General features: G+C 35.2%; 1 protein-coding gene across 3 annotated transcripts in view; it reads left to right on the forward strand.

The window, feature by feature from the left end:
* Positions 1-27,167, forward strand: part of LOC114339168 (dynein axonemal heavy chain 1-like) — a 1,269,803-nt gene that overhangs the window by 1,167,944 nt on the left and 74,692 nt on the right. For all 3 annotated transcript variants that reach the window (XR_007700607.1, XR_007700606.1, XM_050661243.1), the window contains one exon: positions 7,901-8,030. Coding sequence is in view for 1 of the 3 variants with exons in the window: in XM_050661243.1 (XP_050517200.1) it covers positions 7,901-8,030 (130 nt within the window). In the remaining 2 variants the exon portion in view is untranslated. The remainder of the gene's footprint in view (positions 1-7,900; positions 8,031-27,167) is intronic.

Genomic DNA, 27,167 nt, shown 5'->3' on the forward strand with positions numbered 1-27,167 from the left:
TAGAGTTCAAACAAAGAAGATTACTAACAAAAACTTTCTTTAGCGGGGTTACCAACTTTTAAAGTTCATCGACTCCGTGGTGACTTAATTATCACCTTCAGAATTTTAAAGTAATGTGGAAATTTGCAACACTTGTTTATTTTAGATGATCACAGCAGACTACGTGTACACAGTTTGAAAGTAAAGAAGGAACCCTTTACATTGATAAGGCGTCAAAATTTTCTGAGTAATTGATTCAATAAAATTGTGTTTTTACTAGGAAAGTTTTGGGGTAGTTCTGATTTCTTTCATTGTCTATGTATTTTGGACTGCTGAATCCGAATATGAGGTTTGTGGACAAAATTTCGTGACGGAACATTGAATAAATCGCGAAAAAAGCGAAAAAATTCTGCTTTTTTCCGCTTTTTTGCTCAAATCTCGGAAACTATTAACTTTTAGTAAATGGTCTGTTAACAAAAATTAAAGTACTTAAAATTCTCTACAAACTTCACTATCTACTTTTTTTTCAGACGAACCGTTCGGTCTGAAGTGCAAGTTGAAAATTGCCAATTTGTAAGGATCTCTGCAAAATCCACTTTTTACATTCCAAAACTTTATTTTTTATTAGAATGCTTATTTGTTAAATTTACATCCTCAATCTAGTGGAGGATGCTGATATTCTAATTATCACAACATCTCTTGAGATGGCACCGTCAAATGAACAGTGACAGTGGTGGGGGAAGATATCGACCTTCTGGTCATTTTGATTGGCCTGTGTAGTCCTAACACAAAAAAATTGTTTTTTTCTGAAACCAGGAAAAGCAAAGGTTTCGCAAAGCTTCTACAACCCTCATCTGGCTGCTGAAAGAATCTTGAATGGACCATATCTTATTCCTACATGTGGTGAGTGGTTGTAATACTATTTCTGCGTTGTTTAATCAGGGGAAACTGAAATTCCCTAATGTCTTGCAGAAGAACACAGACTTACAAGCAACCATTGAGGCTTTTAAAAACCCTAATGCATATCAGGATGAGTTTGCCACAGCAGGAAGCGTGTTTCTCGTGGCTCTATATGGAAGAAACAAAGAGACCAGTCTGAACATTGCCTCATTACCCCCTACCGAATCAGCTGCACGAGAACATTCACTTAGAGTTTACTATTAGGTGCCGCAATGGTTATCTTTATATCAAGCCACACCTGACGAGCAACGAAAAGATCCAAGTGAGTGGGGTTGGAAAAAAACTACTAGTGGTCTCGTGCCAGTGCCAACCACTTCGGACCCTGCACCAAACTCACTACTACGGTATATTTTTTGTAAATATAAAAAGGGGTGCCAACGCCATTGTGGATGCAGGAAAACGAGCCTCCATTGTTGCCCAATTTTCACATCATGCGAAGGACTGTGTAACAACGTTAAGCCCCCGAAAGATAGCTCTGATAAAGACGTAGAGGAGACTAAAGAAAGAGACAGAGGTATGTAGAATCTCACAAGTTATTTTGTAATAATTCATTTCTCTTGGATATATAATCATAAGTCAGTATCACTACCTCTTTTATTATCCAGGAGAATGAACCCTGGCGCTGACGATGGAGAAATCAGATCCTAAGCCAGGATATGATGCCATCGAAGAACCTCAGCACAATGCGGAATGTCTGTTTAATCTCAGAATCTATTTTGCAATCATCATTTCTCTTTTAGAACTGACACCATCTCTTTTATTTTACAGAACAAGTAGAATATTTTCCAGACCCATCGCCACTGGAGAACTACAGCAAGGACCTTCTAAGAGACTACGGCTCATATAATGTTATATTATACACCATTTTGTATTTTAATTTGTTTTGCATTTTAATTTGTAAGGTTAATAACCACGATATTTTAAGTTTTATTTTGTTAGAGTCCCGATAACAAAAGTTAACCGTTTTAAATACCTAGGATGTTGGATAAACGAGACACTAAATCCGGATGAAAAAATTAAAACGCGTATAGAAATTCCAAGAGGAGCCTTTATGAAACTTGTATCTATTCTGAGAAACTCTCAGCTGAATTTACAACTAAGAAATCAAGTTCCTAAAATGTTATGTGTATCCTGTTTTACTATATGAATGTGAAACCTGCACCATGAAGGTTTACATGATGAACAAATTAGAAGCCTTCGAGATGTGGTCGTATCGTAGAATGCTCAGAATATCTTGCGTTCAGCGCATTTCAAACACAGAAGTCTTAAACAGAGTAGGTCAAGGCGAAGGTGACTTAATCAAGATGATAAAAAAGAGAAAACTTAAATATCTCGCGCATATAATGAGAGGTAGCAGATACAGGATGCTGCATTTAATAATCAACGGAAAGATCGACGGAAAAAGTGGACTATTTTATGCAGCGCAAGATCGAGAACAATATCGGCAAATTGTCATGGAAGCTACCTACGCCTAAAATTTGGGCACGGTACTTAAAGAAAAAGAAGAGTCCTACCTTTTTCTTTTTAATTATTTGTGCGGGAAACTAGGAGAAATTTATCAAATGATAGTATTCTAATAAAAAATAAAGTTTTGAAATGTAAAAAGTGGGTTTTGCAGAGACCGTTAAAAATTGGCAATTTTCAACTTGCACTTTAGACCAAACAGTTCGTCTGAGAAAAAAAGTAAATAGTGATATTTGTAGAGAATTTTAAGTACTTTGATTTATGTTTGAGACCATTTACTGAGAGTTAATAGTTTTTGAGATTTAAGCAAAAAAGTGGGAAAAAGCAGAAATTTTTGGCTTTTTTCGCCATTTTCTCAATGTTTCGTCACGAAATTTTGTCCGCAAACCTCATATTCGGATTCAGCAGCCCAAAATCCATATACAATGAAAGAAATCAGAACTACCCCAAAACTTTCCCACAAGGGAGCTCGTAGAGTACGAATTCACTGAATTAAATCGTATTTTTAGTAAATGGAACATAGACCAGGGCGCATCTGTAAAAATATTAGTACATTTGGACGTTGAGAGGTGACTCAAATTTTTTTGCAGAAATTGCTTGAAAATGAATCAAATAATAATATATGAGTTATCCTCCCTCTCAAAAAGGTCCGGAACATTGTTTAAATAATCAAAATGTCAAAAAATTAAGGAAAAATTCGATTTTTTTCTTGGTTATTTGAATATAACTTTAAAAATATTCATTTCCGAGAAAAGTTGTACTAACATAAAAGTTGTGTAATTAAATTTGCTACAATATAGAATTGGTTAAAAATTTAAAAAATAGTCACCCTTGTTGCAAAATGGCAATAATTGTGAAAAAAACATACAAAAACAAGTATTCGCATTTTACGTTTTTCAACCATTTATGCTATACCTAGGACCTTCATATTTCACCCTGAGAAACTCTATGATACAGTAAAACAATACTTTAAATTTAATTAAGATCGGTTCAATAGATTTTGCAAAATAAATTTTGCAATCCAGCTTTCGTAAAAAAAATTCATTTTTTCAAAATGTTACAGGACTGAAAATAAAGCAGATAGCAAGTTGAAATTTTTTTTGCATATAGAAGTGTACTGTACCTTTCATTTACAATTTTGCAAAATTAAAATCGATTAACACCACGGCGTCAGGAATTTTTTTAAATAAACGTTAATTATTGGTGCTACGCGCAGGACAGCGGATAGTTTGCTCTGATTGGGCATTCCAATGACCTTTGACAATTATTGATACATTTTAATTTTTATAACATTTCGATATAAATAAATAAATTTGCTTATTGCAAAATAAAAACACATACTCTATCCTTTGAAATAACACTTTTATTAGCAAAAACTTTCTTTGTTCATATATTTTAACTTAAATAATAAAAGTTTGTTATTTTTAAACATATGCAATTGTTTAAACAATATTTCACAAACAATAATAAAATTAGTTTGATTTTTGTGGAATTAAAATATTAAAACACAACAAAATATAGAGTAAGATAATAATATATTAGATAATCATTGGAAGAAATTTTGGTGGAAATCAACTTGTGTGAATCGAACACCGCTGTCCTGCGCGTAGCACCAAAAATTATTGTTTATTTCAAAAATTTTCTGATGCCGTGGTAATTAATCGATTTTAATTTTGAAAATTGCAAATGAAAGGTACAGTACACTTCTATAAGCAAAAAAAATTTCAACTTGCTATCTGCTTTATTTTCAGTCCTGTAACATTTTGAAAAAATGAATTTTTTTTGCGAAAGCTGGATTGCAAAATTTATTTTGCAAAATTTATTAAACCGATCTTAACGAAATTTACAGTATTGTTTTACTGTATCATGAAGTTTTTCTGGGTGAAATATGAAGGTCCTAAGTTTACCATAAATGGTTGAAAAACGTAAAATGCGAATACTTGTTTGTGTATGGTTTTTTCGCAATTATTGCTATTTTGCAACTAGGGTGACTATTTTTTAAATTTGTAACCAATTCTATGTTGTAGGAAATTTAATTACGCAACTTTTATGTCAGTACAACTTTTCTCGGAAATGAATACTTTTAAAGTTATAATCAAAAAACGAAGAAAAAAATCGAATTTTTCCTTCAATTTTTGACATTTTGATTATTTAAACAATGTTCCGGACCTTTTTGAGAGGGAGGATAACTTAAATATTATTATTTGATTTATTTTCAAGCAATTTCTGCAAAAAAATTTGAGTCACCTCTCAACGTCCATCTCAAAACAGATGCGCCCTGGACTAACAGTCTCCCAACAGAAATTATAAATCCTCCATCTATAAATGCTTTTAAATTTCATATCAGAGTAACAATGGATTGGATATCTAGGAATTGAAAGGGACGCTGCAATTCACCCGTGTTGAGCTGCCCCCCCCCCCCCCACTTACAAAAATCAAAAAACAAATAGCCCTGATTTATGAGCTATTTAAGAGCTCTCATATTCCGCAAACTAAAAATTTTGAGCTCGTTCCACTGAGCAGGAATTTGATACTTTAGTGATACTCAGCCCCCCCACTACTTAAAAATAGGAATATTGAATCGGTTTTTGCGGCAGAATTACGAGCTATTTATGAGCTCTTGAAATTATATAGTTTCGATTTTTGAGCTAATCCCCTTCACCCTCAAACAACCCTTTAATTGATTTAACTTACGAGAAAAATGCTGAGAAAACTTAAAATATATCGTATTGCGGATATAATTCCTATAGCGTATATACTCTAAGAATAAACTATTAAACCACGTGTATTTCGATTATTGAGCTACAACCCCTTCGCAAGAAAACCACCCTATCTTCCCGGCTTAAGAGAAAGTTGTACTTCAAATGCATTAAATTAATTATTTGGCGACTACATATCATTTAATAATTTATAAGGTTCCAAATTACGCGCATTTAAATCAGCAAATTGCCATTTATTTTGTATAGTGCAGTCACTGAAAGTAAAAATCAACGATTACCTTCAATTTCGGTGAACCTTCATCGATTTTTACGAAAATTGGTCAGTGGTTAGAGGATACCTCAAGAAACAAAGGTGACATGGTACCACCTTGCGCCTTTACCCTGAGGGTGGATACCGCCCTTTCTCGGGGGTGAAAATTATTTTATAAAAAATAAATGCACAAATCTATAAAAGAACAAATTATAAGCAAAATTTATTATATAAAGTTATTAAAATGAGTCAATACTTATTAAGTTATTAAAGATCAAAAATTTTAATTATTCGTGAAAAAAATGCATGCTTTGAAGCGGTTTTTCGTAAATCACTGAAAAACTGTAAGTTTTTACAAAAAAGTTAATAGTAGTTTTATTCGTATAGCTTATATTCTAAGAATAAACTCTTAAATCACGCGCCTTTCGATTATTGAGCTACAACCCCTTCGCAAGAAAACCATCCCATATTCCGGCTTAAGAGAGAGTTGTACTTAAAATAATTTAAATTAATTATTTGGCGACTATATATTGTTTAATAATTTATGAGCTCGCTAAATATACGCATCTCAATTATTGAATTGCCATTTTCTTTCTATAGTGCAGTCAGTGAAGGTAAAAATCAACTATGACCTTCGATTTCGGTAAATCTCCATTCATTTTCACGAAAATTGGTGAGCGGATTTTGATGCTATTAACTTTTTCTAGAGCTCATTTTTGATAGGTATTTCTAAGTACTTTGACAAGTATTTAGTACCTAAGTGTTATAAAATGCATCTCTTTCCCGTTATTTAAGCTTGAATCCTTAGATGATGAATCCTTAGATTTGAAGAGTCACAGAAAAAAATATACATTTAATTACCAATAACTAACTTTAAATTAACATTAAAGGGTTTTTCAAGTAAGCAATTTATTATATTTTTTATTAGCTTCAATTTTAGTGATAAACACTTTTTTGTAAAAACTTACAGTTTTTGAGTTATTTATGAAAAATCGCTTTAAAGCATGCATTTTCTTTCACAAAAATTAAAATATTTGATCTTTAATAACTAAAAAGTATTGATTTATTTTAATCACATTATACAACAAATTTTGCTTACAATTTGTCCCTCTCTCGATTTGTGGGGTTATTTTTAATAAAGTAATTTTCACCCCCGAGAAGGGGTGACATATACCCCAGGTTAAAACCTCAAATTATTATTGTTAATTCGTGAAAATGAATGGAGATTTACCGAAATCGAAGGTCATAGTTGATTTTTACCTTCAGTGACTGCACTATAGAAAGAAAATGGCAATTCAATAATTGAGATGCGTATATTCTGCAATCTCATAAATTATTAAACGATATGTAGTCGCCAAATAATTAATTTAAATTATTTTAAGTACAACTCTCTCTTAAGCCGGGAATATGGGATGGTTTTCTTGCGAAGGGGTTGTAGCTCTATAATTGAAAGGCGCGTGATTTAAGAGTTTATTCTTAGAATATAAGCTATACGAATTAAACTACTATTAACTTTTTTGTAAAAACTTACAGTTTTTCAGTGATTTACGAAAAATCGCTTCATAACATGCATTTTTTTCACGAATAATTAAAATCTTTAATCTTTAATAACTTAAAAAGTATTGACTTATTTTATTAACTTTATATAATAAATTTTACTTTTAATTTGTTCCTTTATTGATTTGTGCGGTTATTTTTTATAAAATAATTTTCACCCCCGAGAAGGGGCGGTATGCACCCTCAGGGTAAAGGCGCAAGGTAGTATTATGTCACCTTTGTTTCTTGACGTATCCTCTAACCACTGACCAATTTTCGTGAAAATCGATAAAGGTTCACCGAAATTGAAGGTAACCGTTGATTTTCACTTTCAGTGACTGCACTATACAAAATAAATTGCAATTTACTGATCTAAATGCGCGTAATTTGGAAGCGTATAAATTATTCAATGATATGTTGTCGCCAAATAATTAGTTTAATGCATTTTAAGTACAACTTTCTCTTAAGCCGGGAAGATAGGGTGGTTTTCTTGCGAGGGGTTTGTAGCTCAATAATCGAAATGCACGTGATTTAATAGTTTATTCTTAGAGTATATAAGCTATAGGAATTATATCCGCAATACGATATATTTTAAGTTTTCTCAGCATTTTTCTCTTAAGTTAAATCAATTAAAGGGTTGTTTGGGGGTGAAGGGGATGAGCTCAAAAATCGAAACTATATAATTTCAAGAGCTCATAAATAGCTCGTAATTCTGCCGCAAAATCCGATTCAATATTCCTATTTTTAAGTAGTGGAAGTACCCCCCCCCCCCACTAAAGTATCAAATTCCTGATCACTGGAACGAGCTCAAAATTTTTAGTTTGCGGAATATGAGAGCTCATAAATAGCTCATAAATCAGGGCTATTTGTTTTTTGATTTTTGCAAGTGGGGGGGGCAGCTCAACACGGGTCTGCAATTCTCAGATATTTAAAACTAAAAATAAATGTACACAAAAAAGTAACAAATATGAATCGTTTCTTAATATTTTAGATATTGGAGCATTTTCCTAAGAAGAGACCAAAAGATGGGTGTTGTATTTATGGTTTATACCTCGAAGGGGCGAGATGGAATCCCAATATAGATCATCTAGATGAATCTAATCCTAAAGAGTTGTATACAGGTACGTAAATTTTGATTAACTTCCTAAACTGCTCTTATTATATTATATAGGTAAGTATAATTTGGTATAATTTTATAAATATAATAAATATAGTAAGTATAATTATATATATATATATATATATATATATATATATATATATATAATAATAAAATAATAAATATAGTAGGTATAATTTTATAAATAATTCTAGAGATAGCGGGAATAGAGCGCCTCACGCTGGCCTGCATTGATCGGGGTAGGATTTCATATGGGAGTCCGTGTACCCAAGACTCCCATATGATAAGCACTTTGCTGATTGAGAGCCCCTATAGCGCATCAGAGTGCTATCGGGGGGTAAGTGGATGGTCTAGAGCATTGAAGCGGGGTGGAGTGATTCCTGCTTACGGGAGTTAATCCTCGTCGCCCCAATGAATTGTATCACCCGAATGTCATTCTCTAGGGGTGAGCAAGTCTCTCAGGCTGGGTTAAATCACTATGCTTGCTTGTATAATTTGGTACTATCAATAATTAAATAAATAATCTTACACTTTAAAAATTACACACAAACAAGATCACACATATACACAGGCCCGGCCCCAGTGGTCGGCGAACTGGGCGGCTGCCCAGGGCGGTAAAATTTAGGGGCGGCAAATTTTAGAGAACAGCCAATTTTTGAAATTGAAGAAATAATAAATTATGTTTTTAATATTATAAAAAATCAATATTATGAACAAGAGCGGCAAAACCAACGACAGTCACCTAAGACTATCATCGGCATCCACATCTGCTGCCGCCCCCTCTCGGTCGAACGACGGTCATCTAGGACAATCATCAGCATATACGTCAGCTACTGATGACACTACTACTGTCACAGGTAACAATGTTATTATTTATTATGATCCAGCAAAGTGGCCCAATAAAATTAATGATTTTGTTAGAACAACTTTGGTAACAAGACGCCCCCGCCAAAATTATCCATTGCAGAGGCTCAGTTCTGCCCGAAAGATAACTCAAATTTCTAGATAGATGCCCGTAGATTTACAACTAAGTACTACAGATACAAAATGTCTAATGGGGAAACTCTTGAGAGAAAGTGGTTAATTTATTCTAAGACAAATATTTCTGTGTATTGGTTTCTCTGTAAAATATTTTCCAATGTCAAAATTAAATGTAGTGAAAATGGATATAATAATTGGAAACATATGGCTGACTTTGTCCAGCCACGGTAAGTCTCCAGCTCATCGACAGTCACAGCGACAGTGGGTAGAACTAGCAATTAGAGAAGAATCGGACAAAACCATAGACGAAGAAACACAAAAAGTTATGTAGAACGACTTATATCAATACAGTGGAACCCCGATAAGTCGGCCCCCGATAACCCGGAACTCCGGCTAACCCGGACTGATTTTTATCAGACAAACATTTCAACAATAAAAATGTATTGCTGTTACAGAATCTCGTGAACCTAATTCATTCATTTGGTGACGTCAATATACGAACGAAACGATTGAATCCGACATTACTGAAAATATCAGGGTGCAGATGGGACCCTGTCGCGCAATTCGCAGCAAATAAAATATAGTCGTATGTTTTTTGCTTCATTTTATTTCGCTTATACATACGCATTTTCAAGGTTCACGAGGTTTTGCAGCAACTCCATGTAATATAATATTTGAGAGATAATGGAACCGAATTGAACTACATATACCATAGTAAAAATGACTCATCATGGCACACCACATTCATTGTGGTGTTATCGAAAACAGGCACCTGTATTATCCTTTATTTATTTGAAACTTTCTTAGCATTGTTTAGAAAAGACTATTAAAATTCTTTTTTTAACAATGGTTTTAGTTATCATTGTTATTAAATAACATAACATCAGAGACGGTATTGTGTGTAGTAAAGTCGTATTGTTCGCTTCGGTTTTGTAATCGTTCGTAAATTTATTCAGATTTTGTGCTTGCGTGTCTTTTGTCTATAAGGGCAACAAAACGTAAAAATGTTGTAGTGACAATGGAAAAGAAACTAGAAGCATTAAGTAGAATTGATAAAGGTGAATCTTGAAGCATTAAATTATGGTGTCGGTACATCTACAGTATCGGATTGGAAGAAAAATAGAACTAAAATCGAAGAATTTTTTTTCAAATTGATAACAAAAGACAGTTTGGACAATCGGTGCAAAGCTAATAAAGCTAAGAATGAGACATTTGACGACGCTTTGTATGTGTGGTTTTGTTTGGAATGCGAACGTGGTTTACCAGTGTCTGTGTGACAATTATAACGGAGTTTATCTGTAAGCATACCATATTTTATTAATTTTTACCATTTTCTCCGGCTAACCCGGATTTTCGATAACCCGGATCTGCCGCGGTCCCAATTAATCCGAGTTAACGGGGTTCCACTGTAATACAGTTCCTAGCACAACATTGTCTTCCATTGAGAAGCGATTCTGATAAACTGTTTCATCACAACAATGGTAATTTTTTAAAACTTGTTGAGCTCTTTGGAAAATTTTATTCTGTTTTACAAGAGCACATTAGAACAAAAACGGATGATAGTAACAATCAGCATCACTACTTGGGAAAACGTATTTAAAACGAAATTATTCAGCTCCTCTATGTCCAAGTCAAAAATAAAATTTTAAACTTTTTGAAATCAGCAAACTATTATAGCATAATTTTAGATTGTACATCCTAATATTTCTGGAGTGAAACAGATGACTATTGTTGTACGTTTTGTCGATTTAGGTTCTTGTTCTTCACAAAGTGTAAAAATTGCAGAACATTTTCTTAGATTTGTGCCTATACTGGCAACCACTGGCTTGGGACTTACAGAAGTTATTTTGCAAAAACTGAATGAACTGGGAATGCCTTTGGAAGATATGAGAGGACAAGGGTATGATAATGGGGCAAACATGAAAGGGAACAACTTGGGAGTTCAAAACAAAACTTTGAAAATGAATCCTAGAGCAGTTTTTGTCCCATGTTCTAGCCTAGCCATTCACTCAATTTAGTCGTGAACGATGCTGCTAAAGCCTCACAGTTTGCAGTTTCTTTCTTTTCCTTAGTGACAAAAATTTACAACTTTTTCTCAGCATCTATTTATCGTTGGGCTGTTGTACTGAAAATCATATTTCTAGTCTAAAATTGAAACCTTTCTCCGAAATTAGATGGGAAAGTAGAATTTATGCCATTACTCCCATCAGATACCAAATTGAAGAAATCTACAATGCTTTTGTAGAAATGACTATCAATAAAAACAACAATAAAATGGTTGCTCATGAGGCAAGCTGTTTGGCAAATCAAATTCGTGATTTTACTTTCCTTTGCTCTGTGGTAATATGGCATAACATTTTACTTCACATTAACGTAGTCAGCAAATCACTGCAGAGTATTGATATGGGAGTGTATCAAGCTGTAAGTTTATTAGAAAAAAAACGGAAATCCATTATAGGTCTCTCAGAAGTGATTTAAAATTCCAGTGATATTTGACAGGCGCAAAAGAGCTATCGTCAAAGTTAGAAATCGAGAATCCGAAAATCGGAGGCACAGTAATAAGAGAAAAGTGAAAAATGGTATTAAGTTGACTTCGATTTAAAAATTATAGACACAACCGTTAATGCATTAAGTGATAGATTTCAGCAAATTAAGAGCCATGGTGAAATTTTTGAGTTTTTGGGTCTACCAAAGGGGTCGCCGATCTTGCCCAGGGCGGCAAATTCCCTAGGGCCGGGCCTGCATATACAAAATAAAGACAAAAGTGGATGTTAAACATATATGGAGGAAAATTCTTTCCCTTAATGTTTTTACTAACAAAAACTTTTGCAAGTTCCTCATCGTGGCAACTAACGAACTTTCAAGTGGCATGAAGGGCATGAAGTGGAAAGTCACGGACACTGACTTATTAACATGGTTTAGGTCATAATTAACAGTCTTAGTGTACGGCCACAACAGCGCACAGCACATCGCATAGCACAACACACAGCATAATACCTCGCTCAAGGTAATTTAGGTCGATTTTATTCACAGTCCAGACTCGACACCATAAAGTAAGACCGAGAACACGTAGCCGCAAAGTAGACGGATCCTCAATGCCAATTTTAGGTCTCTATTACATAATACCTTGGAATCCTTCGAAAAATGGCTCTGGTCTGCTCTATCCTAGATCTAACTTCGCCGTGACTTTCTGCGTTATAATTTAATTGCTGTTCAAGGTAAAAGATTTTATCAACTTGATCAAGTTTGATATTATTTACATATATGTATAGACGGTTCTATGTGATGTTGTTTACTTATGACGAGTATTTTGGTTTTCCGTATGTTCACATCCAGACCTGCCTCCCTACAACTCTCAACGACACTATCAAGTAGTGTTTGCAGATCTTCTTAACTAGAAGCTACAAGTGCTCTAGCGTCCGCATATCGCAAATTATTGATGACTTCACCGTTCACACTTATTCCTTCTTCTTTTTCAGAAAGTGCGTTTCTGAAGATTCTTTCGGGGTAAACGTTGAAAAGCAGGAGTGACAAGAGGCATCCCTGCCGTACTCCTCTTTTAATATTAAGAGCCTGAGATTCCACACCATCTACTAAAACTGATGTGGTTTGATTCCAATACAAATTTGCAATAATGCGAACGTCTTCACCACCCAAGCCAATGTCTTTTAGAGCTTCGATCAATATAGAGTGCTTAACACAATCAAATGCCTTTTGGAAGTCAATAAAACAACAGTATATGTCTACAGATATATCTCGAAATCTTTGAGCAATTACGTTCATCCCAAACAATGCCTCTCTCATTCCAAACCTGTTACGGAAACCAAACTGTGTGTCATCCAGGTATTACTCGCATTTATTGTAGATACGACCATGTATCACCTTCAGAAAAATTTTCAATAATTGGTTCAACAAACTGATGGTTCTATAATCAGCACAGGTTTTTGCTGTTGTCTTCTTAGGTGGAGCTATAAACAGTGAATTGGACCAACCATAGCTCCACTGGTATAAATGGTATTGAAAAACGAAGTTCATCATCATCATTCTCTTTGCCTTATCCCTATGCGGGGTCGGCTTCCCTAATTGCATTTCTCCACACAATTCTATCTTGGGTCATATCAATGTTAATCGCCTTTACCAACATGTTCTGCTTTATCGTCTCCCCCAGGTCTTCTTTGGTCTTCCTCTCCTACTCCTTCCCGGAATCTGCACTTCAGCTATTCTTCGTATTGGGTGATTAACGTCTAACGTTACCCTATGCTTTCTCATTTTGGCATCAATTGGTGCCACACCTAGACTTCTCCTAATATACTCATTTCTAATTTTGTCCTTTTTTGTCACACCACTCATTCATCTAAGCATTCTCATTTCCGCCACATGCATTCGTTGTTCCTCTTTCTTTTTCACTGCTCAACATTCAGTTCCGTACATCACAGCCGGTCTTATGGCTGTTTTATAGAATTTTCCCTTCAGCTTCATTCGAATTTTTCTTGTCACACAACACACCACTCGCTTCTTTCCACTTCATCTATCCAGCCCTAATGCTACTGCGTGCATCTCCATCTATTTCTCCATTACTCTGTAATACCGATCCTAGGTACTTAAAACTATTGCTTTTCACAATCATTTCACCATCCAAAGATACCATTTTATTTGTAGTAACTCCATCTTTAAATATGAACATTCCAAATACTCTGTTTTTGTCCTACTAAGTTTTAAACCTTTTTCCTCCAGAGCTTGTCTCCACTGTTCCAGTTTTTGTTCTGTCTCTTTCACTATTTCCTATTAACACTACATCATCAGCATATATTAGGCACCATGGAATGCTACTCTGTAGTTTCGCTGTTATCTGGTCCAAAACTAATGAGAATAAATAAGGACTAAGCTCCGAGGCTTGGTGCAATCCTACTTTCATCTGAATTTATCAGTCTCTCCCACACCTGTCCTAACACTAGCCGTTACTGCCTCTCTCATATTCTCTCTATATATATATATATATATATATATATATATATATATATATATATATATATATATATATATATAAATATCTCTCACAATCTTTACATATTCGCCAAGGACTCCTTTCGTATTGAGTGCCCACCACAGAATCTCTCGAGGAACTCTATCATAAGCTTTCTCAAGATCAATGAATACCATATGAGCGTTGGTCTCTTTATTCCTGTATTTTTCCATCAGTTGCCTTACAATGAAAATTGCATCTGTTGTTGATCTGCCCTGCATAAAGCCAAATTGATTATCGGTTATTTCGGTTTCTTCACGTATCCGTCTATCAATTACTCTCTCCCATATTTTCATGGTGTGGCTTAGTAGTTTTATAGCCCTGTAGTTTGTACATTGTTGTATGTCTCCCTTCTTTTTGTAGACAGGTACTAATATACTGCTTCTCCATTCGTCTGGAATTTGTTCAACTTCCATAATTCTATTAAATAGACCTGCTAGGCAACTTATTCCTGTCTCTCCCAATGCTCTCCATACTTCCCCAGAAATATCATCTGATCCGACTGCTTTTCCTTTCTTTATTTTTTGAAGCGCTTGAGCCACTTCCACGTTTGTTATTCTGGTAACCATTGCTGTTACTTTCTCCGTTAAACGAAGACGTTAAACGTCTCCGTTATTGAGAAACGAAGTTATAGCCTCTAAAACATTGCTATCATTTATAAGCTTGTATTATTCAGTTGGAATTTCATCAAGACCTGTCGCTCTACCATCTTTTGATGATTGTGTGGCTTTTATTACCTCAGAACGTGTTATTACGGAATGGGACGTTTCGGCGTCGCCGTTTCGGCGTGGCCATTTCGGCGTGGCCGTTTGGGCGTAGAGCCGTTTCGGCGTAGGCCGTTTCGGCGTAGGCCGTTTCGGCGTAGGCCGTTTCGGCGTCGGCCATTTCGGCGTCAGAAATTTTATTTTAGTTGACTAAATACCTACATTGAGGTTTATTGGTCAGGCAATTTTTTGGAAAAAAATCTTTTAATATAGTTATTTAAATACATTGGAGTTCATTGGTCACACAATTTTAACATTAATGGTCAAGTAGAAAAATAAACTAAATATATTTCTTTTATAAACATTTTGTTATATTTTATTCTGCAAATACCTATATTGGATTTTTTATTAATGCATATTAATAATAATTGCTGTTCTCTTAATTGTCCCAGAGCTAATTAGATGATAACTGACATTTTTCAACTTTAATTAGACATACATTATATGGTATATAGACGGAGAATTTTAATATTGTTAAAATATCTTTTTTAAGCAAAAATATTTGCAGAATGTATATTTTTAAAAAAAATTAAATTATACAATATTTTCTTGAAAGGAATCTGCTTTTAAAATATTTACCATTAGTTAGTATAATAATAGTTATCCCTATATTTATTGCAGTTTCTTCGAAAATTTAAATACAAAATTCTATAAATCACATAATAATGTTATTAACATTTCCTCGAAAACTTAGGTAAAACTTCAGGTAAATTATGGCCCTCCCTGCGGTCGGGCCATAAACTTTACCTTCAGGATTAAATGTACTACTTCAGTCCCGCGGTATATAATGTACTATTATTAGGAAATACCTCGAACAGAGATCAGTTTAAGAGTTTATGTAGTGTCTTATAATATTTCATAGTAGTATTTATACGATATACAGACGAAGAATTTTTAAGCTATGGAACGAAAAATTTTATCGACCAGAGGAAGAGAGAAATTTACCACTGATGGTTTCATGTATGTTTTTGACGCTGTTAGTAAAAGCGATGAATCCCTAAAATTTTGGAGGTGTGAGAGGAAACAAACGTGCAAAGCAAGAATACATACAAGAGATGGTGAAGTCATCAAGAAAGTAAATGTTCACACTCACGACTCCTCGGCGATGGACGTGGAAGTAGCACAAGTTGTTACAAAAATGAAAAAGCGTGCTACAGAAACAAACGAAGGGACAATAGTGGTAATCAATGAGTGCCTGAGAAATACAAGTCAAGCTTGTCATGGTCGGCTCCCAAACACTGGCGCGATGAGAAAATTCATCAGACGAAAACGTAACGAAGTTCATGCAGCCCCATCAAATCCGACAACTGTTGAAGAGTTAGTAATTCCCGAGTCTTATCGTGTTTACACGTTACAAGATGGTGTAGAAGAAAATTTTTTATTAGCAGATGATGGAGAAGGATTGCAAAGAATTTTGATTTTCGGGAGAGAATCGTGGCTGCAACATCTACAGACCTCAGATGTGTGGTATGGTGACGGTACATTTGCTATAGCACCATCTCTATTTTTACAAGTATACACAGTTATGGCCACAAAATATAATGGAGTCCATCCAATATTTTATGCCATGCTGCCGAATAAAACAAGATCCACATATACCCGTATGTTTGAATTGATCAGACAAATTGTACCAAATTTGCAACCCAGAGCAATCCATTGCGATTTCGAACAGGCGGCATTTAAGGCAATGGAAGATTGTTTTCCAGGCGTCGACATCAATGGATGTTTTTTCCATTTGGCACAAAATATGAAGAAACAAGTGGCTGCTATGGGATATACGAGAGAGTATAATGCTGATCCACAATTCGCTTTAAATTGCAGAATGTTGACAGCATTAGCATTTGTTCCTATCGAACATTTAGATGATGCCTTTGCCGTTCTAGCGGAAGCTCTACCTGCTGAACACCAACCACTTGTAGACTGGTTTGAAGACTACTATATTGGACGTATGAACAGAAGAGGAAATGGCAGAAGACCAAGTTTATTTCCCCAAAGGATGTGGAACCTCTACCAGAGAACTCTGGATGGAGAAGACCGGACAAATAATCACGCTGAGGCCGCCCATAGAAGACTCAAGATGGAATTGGGAGCAGATCATCCAACCATATGGAAATTTATAGATGGCCTGCGTCAGGTGCAGAAAGGTCGAGATGTCTATTTCGAGCAACTTGTGGCAGGTAATCTCCCACCATTGAAATTAAGAAAATACAGAGACGCAGATGATCGCATTTCACGGCTTGTGGGAAATTTTGATGCAAACGGGGATGTTTTAGAATTTTTAAGAGGACTAGCACATAATTATAATATGTAAGTAGGTACTTTATTTTAATTAATATTTCGTGAATAAGTTTTGTAGGTTAAATATAAATGTCTTGTATGTAAGTATAAATGTTTCAGAATTTTTAATTGGACTAGCACATATCTAATTATAACATGTAAATAATAACTAAAATAAAATATTCATTTTTCCAAAATCTTGTTTATTCATTTATTTATATATAATATCTACAGCTAGAAGCCAATTACAGATATTACATTAACTATGAGCTAAATAACAAGCACACACACATAAGTATAAAATTGACATATACAAATCTACCATTAATATTAAAATTTTGTGATCAATGGACTCCAATGTATCTACTTAAATAACTATATTAAAAGATTTTTTTCAAAATAATGTCTTACTAATAGACTCCAATGTAGGTATTTAGTCAACTAAAATAAAATCTCTGACGCCGAAATGGCCGACGCCGAAACGGCCTACGCCGAAACGGCTCTACGCCCAAACGGCCACGCCGAAATGGCCACGCCGAAACGGCGACGCCGAAATGTCCTAGACCCTGTTATTAGGGATCCGTCGCAGTTAGTAATATTCGGAGGTAAACTACTCCTATCGTCTTCGAATATAATTTTCCCATTCTTTAAGTTGTCCTCCACTTCAAATATTACTTTACCATATTCATCTTGTATCAATGCAGTTCGTTTCTTATTGAAGATACCAGCCGCTTCTTTCACTTTTTTATACATGTTAAACGTTTCTTATCTGTTTTCAAGTTCTTTAATGTTATGACACTGTTTGGCTAGATGTTGACTCATTACTTCTCGTATTTTACGTCGAATTTCTTTTTGTATGCTGTTATAAAGTGTTTCGTTGTTTTTCGTTAGTCGTCGTTGTTCCATCAAATCCAATATGTTTTTTGTCATCCAAGCCTGCTTTTTTAGCTTTAAGCTGCCTTGTAAATTCCTCACTCAGATTTCTTTTAGTGTTGTTACGATTTTATTTAATTTTATTACGATTTTATCCCTCATCCACATTCTCACCGATATTTTCCCAAATTAAATTTTTGTTCAGTTGTCGTTGAATCTGGCCTTTGAACAGGCCAGAAATTACTGGCACTTGGAGACAGATAACTGCTAGTGATACTGGAGTAAGTCAACACCGCAGAATTCTCTGAAATATTTCGAATGATGCAAAAGCTATTCCAACAGAATTTATGGAATATTTTATGACATCACAAGGTTTTTACACTCCAAAATAATGTGTATGTAGTTTTTTTTTATTGAATTAATGTGTCTCGATTACAATGATCATTGACACAGGTACAATTATACATTAGTGAACAATACATACATACAATTAATACATAGAATACTAGTGATTTACATTACATGAACATTTACATTTTATTGAAAATATTTATGCTTCTTAGGTAGCTTATGGTGTGGAGAATATCAGTTGGCGAGTTTAGTGCTTCATTCAGGCTACTCTTTAGTCCATGAAATCGTCGTTCATGTTGATATTTTGGACAATCGAATAGGATATGTTTCACTGACAGCTGACATTGGCAATATTGGCACATAGGAGGGTCTTCAGAAGCCATTAAATATCCGTGGGTTAGTCTGGTATGCCCAATTCTTAGTCTTCTAAGTACTACGGTTGATTTTCTGCAGATATTCGGCGGTGTAAATGTACCAATATTCGGTTGAATTTCTTTCAGTTTCGAAGACAGCCTATCCCAATGGGTTTGCCAGCAGTTGCCTGTTAAATGTTTAAAATGACATTTTAAATCTTTGTCTATTTGGATACATTCAGGATCACTGGTTGATGATAGTGCTGATGTGGCTGCGGCGTCTGCTCTTTCATTTCCCTGAATACCTACATGGGAGGGTACCCAGATGATTGTCGGAAAGACTCCTTGAGAGGTCAGTGAGTTAATTGAGTCATGAATGGCTTTAACAATTGGATGTCTTGTGAAAATATTTTTTATGGAATTGATAGATGCTAAGGAGTCAGTGCAAATTGCTGGAGATGCGTAATTATGTGATAAAGAGTTTATTGCGTGAAGTATTCCTACTAATTCAGCTGTATGAATGCTGCAAAATGATGGGAGGGTCGATGTTTTGATGATTTCTGTTGACGTTGTGACTGCACAACTAACTCTGTCATTATTCTTGGAGCCATCAGTGTAGATTATTAGGTCAGAGTGTAATTGGCTAACAATATTTAGGAACATCTGTTGGAGAGTTAACGGATGAGTTTCATGTTTGGGATATTGACTTAAGGTAGTATTTATTTTGGGGATAGTTTTATTCCAAGGAGGAACGGAGGAGATCTTATTGGGGGAAGTAGCTGTCAAGTCTATATTTTGTAAAAGCGGTGAGAGTAGCTGTCGAATCGTGGGTAGTTTGCCCGAAGTAAGACCAATATTTTCTTGGGGGTTAGCTATCAAAGAATATACTAAATTACTGGGAGTGGCTGATATCCTAGCAGCGTAGTTAAGTAGTAGCTGCTGGCGTCTGACCCAAAGTGGAGCTTCATCAGCTTCAACGTGTAAACTATCTGAAGGACTGGATCTGAATGCTCCCAAGCATTGCCTCAGAGCACTGTTGTGTATCGGATTCAACTTCTTTAAATCAGATTTTGATGCAGTCATGTACAAAAAACAACCATAATCTAACCTGGAACGAATCAGGGATCTGTATATTATCAGCATAATTTTCTCTTCTGCTCCCCATTGATGATGTGAAAGTGTTTTCAAGATGTTTAGTTTACCAGCACAGTTGTCCTTTAGATTTTTTAAGTGTATTTTCCAATTTAACTTCTGATCGAATACTAGCCCCAAGATTTTATGATGATTTACCGTGGGTAAAGCAACATCGTTTAGATATATTTCCGGGTTATGAGCACTTGATTGCTTTCTGGTAAATCTTAGTATTTTAGATTTTGAGTTGGAAAGTTTGATGCCATGTTGTGTTGACCAGGAATATACGTTGTTTGCAGCATTTTGAATAAGATTTGATGTACTGGATATGCTTGCTCCACTACAGTAAATAAGTAGATCATCAGTGTACAGTAGAGCTTTTACCGGTTGATTAACTTCTTCTGAAATATCATTAATTGTTAAGTTGAACAGAGTTGGACTTAAAACAGAGCCTTGAGGTACACCAGTGTATGTAGTTAAGTTTGTTACTTAGTTAATTTTATAAGTTTGTATTTTGTAAGCGTAAATCATCATCATCATGGCATCCACACTCCTAGCGGAGTGATTGCCGCCCTATTTGGGCTCTTCCGATTCGTTTGTTGCGATGAATCAATCCGCATTAACATTTTGGTTTTACAATTGGTTGTGTGACTTGGCATCTTATACAATTTTCCTCCATTCGTTCCTGTTTTTGCTTATGGTTGCCCATTCTCTGACTCCCATCTTCTTAAGGTCCTCGACTATCTGGTTCTCCCATCTAGTTTTGGGTCTTCCTCGTGGTCTGCCTGATACAGGTCTCCATTTGGTAATTTTCTTGATAACGGCTTCTGTATTCCTCCTTTCTATATATCCCATCCATCTGAGTCCCTGTGCCTTGATAAACCTGACGATATCTTCTCCTTTCAGAAGTCCTCTTACTTCGTGGTTCATGAGTTTTCTAAATTCATTATTAACTAAGTTTAGTGGGCCTGCTATCCTCCGAATTATTTTCCTCTCTAGGATCCTCAATCTTTCTTCATCTTTCTGGGTCAGTCACATTACTTCCACCACTATATGTGGTGACTAGTCTAATTGCTGCCTTGTAAATTTTCAGTTTAGTATTCTGAGTAAGCTTCTTATCTTTGAGGAAGTTATTGTATTTCCAGTAGGCTCTGTTTCCTGCCTGGATTCTTTCACTGATTACGATGCTTCTCATTAGTTCCATTAACTGAGACTCCAAGATATTTAAAATGTTCTACCTTTTCAACTCATATTCACCAATATTTAAACTTGTCACATTAACTGGATTTTTTCTTGAGCATATTAGGTATTTTGTTTTGTTTTGATTTATTTCTAAACCCCTTTTGGATGCTTCCTTGCATAACGTAAATTCTTCCTTTAAACTGTTGAGGTTTCTGCTAATTAATGCTATGTCGTCGTATGTATAATTGTACCTTTTATTTCTGTACCTCTTATTGTTCCTTCTTTGCGACATTGAATAATGACGTTGATAGAGAGTCACCTTGTCGTACTCCACTTGCTATTTCTATATTTTTGGTGATACCGTTATCTGTAATTATTGATGCAGTCAATTCTTCCATTGTCATTTTGGTAAGTTTTATAAGTTTCATTGGTATATCTAGGTTTTTCATGTCTTCTATTAGGTCGGGTCTTGTTAATCTGTCAAAGGCTTGCTTGAAATCTATGAAGAGGATGTGCAAGTCGATATCATGTTCGTAACATTTTTTAATTGACTGTGTTATGTGAACTGCGTCTATTGTTAACCTTCCCTCTCTAAATCCGTGCTGGTAGTCTCCTATTTTAGTTTCAATGTATTTTGAGAGTTTTTGTCTGATTAGTGCTGTCAATATTTTGTAGCAACTGTTTAACAGTGTTACTCCTCTATAGTTGTTGCATTTTGTAGTGTCCCCTTTCTTTAGAATCGGAAATATCCATCCAGTTTTCCATTCTTCGGGCATTCTTTCTTCTTCCCAAATCCTTGTTATTAGCTCGTATATTTTCCGTTGTAGTTCTTCTCCGCCTCGTTTTATTAGCTCGTTTGGGATTTCATCTGGGCCTGATGCTTTCTTTTGTTTTAGATTTCTTATCACACGTAAAAAGACCTCATATTATGGCTTTTCGATTTCATCATCAAGGTCTGTATCCTCTGTATATTCGAGAGAACTTTCTCTCACCTTAAATAACTCTTCGTAGTATTTCTCCCATACTTTGGCATCAATCTTAACTGTTGGTTTCTTCTTATTTTGTGATTTTATAAATTTGTAAGCGTAAATACGTTGAATAAATGTGTAAAATGTTATAGACTATTTATCATTTCTACTGCTCACAAAATATTTGGAAAGACCCTACGAATATAATAAGGTAACATTCTGTCTAATTCTTAACCTAAAACATTGTTTAAACAACTTACAGATTCTGGTTTTTCAATTTAAATATTCTTCAAATTAATTTTAATATTTTGTGCATTAAAACTTTTTTTAGTTGTTTTTGTCGGTCTTCTAGCCAGATGAACTTATTTATAGTATTATTATCTTATTAGTCTTCATTTTTTGATAATTGCCTATTACAGTAGTATTGTAATACACTATACTTTGTATGTTTACTATGTAAACAACTTTACTATTAAATTTTGTTATTAAAAGCTGTTTTTAGTTAATGCCTTCCATTTAGATGAGCTTCTTGATAAAAAATAGTTGCAGAGGTACTTGTTAAAGAATTCTTCAGCCGATTTGGTGTTCCATTGGAGATCCACTCCGACCAAGGGCGAAACATTGAGTCAGCCCTTTTCCAAAACGTTTGTAAATTGATTGGTGTCAATAACACCAGAACGACATCCCTGCATCCTCAATCAGATGGAATGGTCGAGAGGATGATCCGAACAATGGGTAAACACTTGTCCAAAGTTGTATCTGAACATCAGCGAGATTGGGACCAGCACATTCATTTATTCCTGATGGCCTACCGCTCGGCTGTGAATGAAACTGCAGGTCAGACACCAACCTGCCTGATGTTGGGTCGTGAAGTTCATTTGCCCTGCGACCTAGAGTTTGGCTGCAGACCTTCCGAGGAACATGTTGCAGGCGAAGAATACGTCGACCGCCTGAAGTTACGAATGAACAACATTCATGAACTTGCCTGACAACACATCCAGATAGCTAGTGACAGAATGAAAGATCAATATGATTCTCGATGCAAGAATAAAAGCTTCAAAGTAGGTGATCTTGTCTGGCTTTATAATCCACAACGTCGTCGAGGCTTGTGTCCTAAACTGCAAAGACAATGGGAAGGTCTGTATGAAGTTAAGAAGAAAATAAATGACGTAATATACAGAATTAAGAAGTTGCCAAACGGTAAACCAAAAGTTACTGACATAAATCGTCTTGCACCATATGCTGGCTCAAATGAAACAGAAGAAGCCCGAGTCCTCCAACAGGAGATGAAAGATGCCGCACAGCCAAGTTTTAAGGAATTTATGTCAAATTACGCAGAGAGAAAGAGTGCTAGATTCGGTGTGACCACAGAAGTTCAACAAGATCTGTTTAGTGTTCCAGAAAATGTCTCTCTAGCCCACTGTGTTGCCCAAGACCTCGAGATGACTACAGGAATCTCGTCCGTATTCAATAGAAAGTTCGGCCGCCTGGACGAGTTAAGAAATCAGCAGCCTAAAATTGGTTGAGTACTGCGATTGGAAGATGGTGCTCAATCTTTGCTGTATATGGTGACCAGAAAGGCTTATACGGACACGCCCAAACTACGAGAACATATGGCGTGCTCTAACTAATTTGAAGAAAATCGTGTGTAATTATGACATCAAAGATTTGTCTTTACCAAAAATAGGACATGCAGTAGAAAATCTGGATTGGAAGATTGTGAGAAGCATGCTTGAAGTGGTCTTCAGAGAAACTGGCGTACAAATTATTGTGTGTTGCATAAACCCGAAGATGTAATACCCTTCAAAGACAGTAGACTGCTGCTTCTTTTCTAGGGGTGTATGCAGAGCTGGAGAGTCCTGTAGATTCCGTCATCCTGGGCCATCTAGAGTTGCTGATCGGGACGCTCAGAGGTGAGCAGTGTAACAAAAGATTACTTTTGACCGACCCTCGTATAACAGGTCCCATCTCCACACACGCATTCCACGTCGATCTTTCTATATAAGAAGCGATGTAGCGGGGCGGAAGACGAGCAATTCTCCGAATGTCGGGACAATAACTACAGATGGGCAGAATCTTCGAGAAATAACGGCTGGGCTTTATATAGGAACGGATTTTGTAAATGAGTTTTAGTTTAAACTAGAGATTTGTAGAGTAAACTTGTATAAATAAATTAATAAAGTCGTATATAAATACGAATCGCTCGTTTTATTGTTACAATACTGTCAGAAACGATATAAGAACGTGTTTTGTTAAATACATAGGCGTACTCTAGCTCTAGATCAGGGGTGGGCAAAGAGCGGCCCGCGGGCCGCATGCGGCCCTATAGACATTTTTTTGCGGCCCGCGGAAAAAAATGAATTATTAAATAAAACGGGTTAATACCCGAAGGTTGGCTGTATACCTAGTGTGACCAACTCCAATTTAGTCAAATTCGGCACACGGCTGAAAAAAATACCTGAAATCCGGGACTTTTCAATGAAAATCAGGCCATTTTTTTAATATAAAACTTTCATAATATTATCATTTTATTTATTAAACATTTTTATGTTGACAATTATATTTTTAATGGGGTTAAGCCACAATAATTGGTTAAGTATATTCAAATGGGAAATAAGCCACAATTTTACCTAAAAATGATTTTATTAACGTTTCGACGCCCAAGTCGGGTGTCGTTGTCAAAATACAAAAAAAATTTTTTGTATTTTGACAACGACATCCGACTTGGGCGTCGAAACGTTAATAAAATCATTTTTAGGTAAAATTGTGGCTTATTTCCCATTTGAATATACTTGATTATAAAAATGCCACAAGAAAATAGCTTCAGAACAACAACAATAATTGGTTGTAATGATGACGATAATTAAAATACAGAAACGAGAAAAAAGTTCACAGTTTGAGATTTTGTACAACTATTATAGCAAATACCACGATATGCGCGTTTTGGATGTGGTATTAATATTCTTCTTCTTCTTCAGCCTTCAGGAGTCCAATTTTGGACATAGGCCTCCCCCAATTCAATCCAGTGTTGTCTATTTTGCGCCACGTGTTTCCAGTTGTGTTCTCCAAAGTTCTTTGTGTCATCAGCCCATCTCATTTGTAGCCTTCCTTTGCTTCTTCTTCCTAACCACGGTCTTCACTGTTGTATTTCATGATTCCATCTTTTATCCTTCAGTCGGGCATTGTATCCTGCGAAGCTCTATTTTAATTTGGCAGCATGTTCTACTGCGTCTTTTACTTTGGTTTTGTTTCTAATCCATTTATTTGTTTTTTTATCTATAAGCCTCACTCCGTGCATTGATCTTAATATTACACTCTCGAAATTGTCGACTTTTTTTCGTCCTACCAATTCAGTTTGATATGAATTCTTAAAAGAATATTCAAAATTTCAAAATAGAATTTTACCAAAACATTGAAAATTCGGATGGCCCGGAAGCCTGGTCCGGGACGCCGGGACACGACTTCGTAATTCGGGCCATGTCCCGGATTTTTCGGGCTAGTTGGTCACACTATGTATACCATCTAGTTAAATAAAATTTAACGTGAAGTAAAACACTCCCTGGTGTAGTTGTTATATTTTAATAAAAATTTAAAATTTTTAAAAATCCAAAAGAGTTACGTTCAAAATGTTTTCGGACTTATCATTATCAGTACATCATCAGTGAACTCCCTGTCCTTGCTAAATAGCCACAAGCCACAATGCCAAACACTGTTTTTAAGTTATATGTTCTAACTACATAGTAAAAAGTATAAAATAGTTTGGCTTAAAGTGGATGCCAATGGATTACTTCCAGCGACATGATATTCTACTGCTTTACGTTAAAATATTTTTTTCCACCTACCTCTACCGAAAGTATACTTTTCCGGACCAGATTGTAGGGAGCAAAGTTGTACTTTTCCTCCCTAGGGAGGAAAATATTTTTCCTCCGTAGGGAGGAAAAGTAAAAGTGACGTCATGGTATTTCATTCATGAAATATAACTTATTGACGCCCTGTACAATATCTTACATTTTTACGTAAGCATCTATACATTTTAACGTTTATTTATAAAACACTCTGTATTTTGCAGAATGGTAAAAAACAGTAAATTGTTATTTTGATTTAACAATGTTTACATTAATAATTTGACTTATATTTGACAGTTGACAGTTATATTCTACCTACTTGTTAGTTTTAGTTTTAATAAATTTTGTTGGTTAGCTACATAAATAAATTAAGTAAAAATCAAAAAATGACTTGTTATTTGAGGAAGGTGGAAAAACCATATGTATAACGTGGGAGTAAAGTGCTTTTTCCTCCCTTGAATGATTACTGCCCTCCGCTACGCGTCGGGCAGTAAACTTCATTCTCGGGAGGAAAAGTAGCACTTTCCTCCCTTGTTATACAAATAGCTATTGTTATTAGGTCTTCATTGAGCTACGTTTAGTCTGTCTGACAGACTAAACGTAGCTTAATATTTGGAAGATTTAACTGGTTCGTTTGAGCGAGTCTACCAATTTCTGAAAAATTTGCAGGTTGGACTTGTTTGCGCGTCCCGCGTCATTAACATATTTACGTTGTCGGACTAACGAAACGCGGCTGTAAATTTGTCGGAAAAGAGATCGACAATCTTTATTAATTAAATATATAGGTACTAAATTTACAATCAAGATGCAGTAGAAATAAACAAACCAAGACACGTTAAATGCTACTAGGAGCACTCCCGAATCATAATTTATAATATATCTACATTATAAATGCCAAATCTTGATTTCCAAAGTTTATACATTGTAAATTATGATTCGGGAGTACTCCTATTTAGTAGCATTTAACGTGTCTTGGTTTGTTTATTTCTACTGCATCTTGATTCTAAATTTAGTATAAGTACTTTCACTTGAAAATTAAGAGTTTTGTAATAGCAAAACTACCGCGCTAGACTGACATCTTGTGGGTGTCGGACTCTACGATCGCGCCCTTTTTTGTCCGACAAAAATAATTTATTTTATTTTAACGTATAATCTTTTTCGTGTCGGTAAAGATTTGCCACCATTGGCTTATTTTTCAATATTTGGTCTTGAAATTTTTTTTAATATCCTTTGAATATGTTTAGTTAATTTAAAAATAAAATAATTCTATCAAGTTCTATAAAATAATTCCATAGTTTCAAACAAAATTCAAAAAAAAGATGATTGAAACGATGATTTTAACCCCCCCACAAAATTAGTACAAGAAATTCGGAAACATGCGGCCCTCGGT

Source organism: Diabrotica virgifera, chromosome 9, assembly GCF_917563875.1.
Source record: "Diabrotica virgifera virgifera chromosome 9, PGI_DIABVI_V3a".
NCBI classification, from domain to species: domain Eukaryota; kingdom Metazoa; phylum Arthropoda; class Insecta; order Coleoptera; family Chrysomelidae; genus Diabrotica; species Diabrotica virgifera.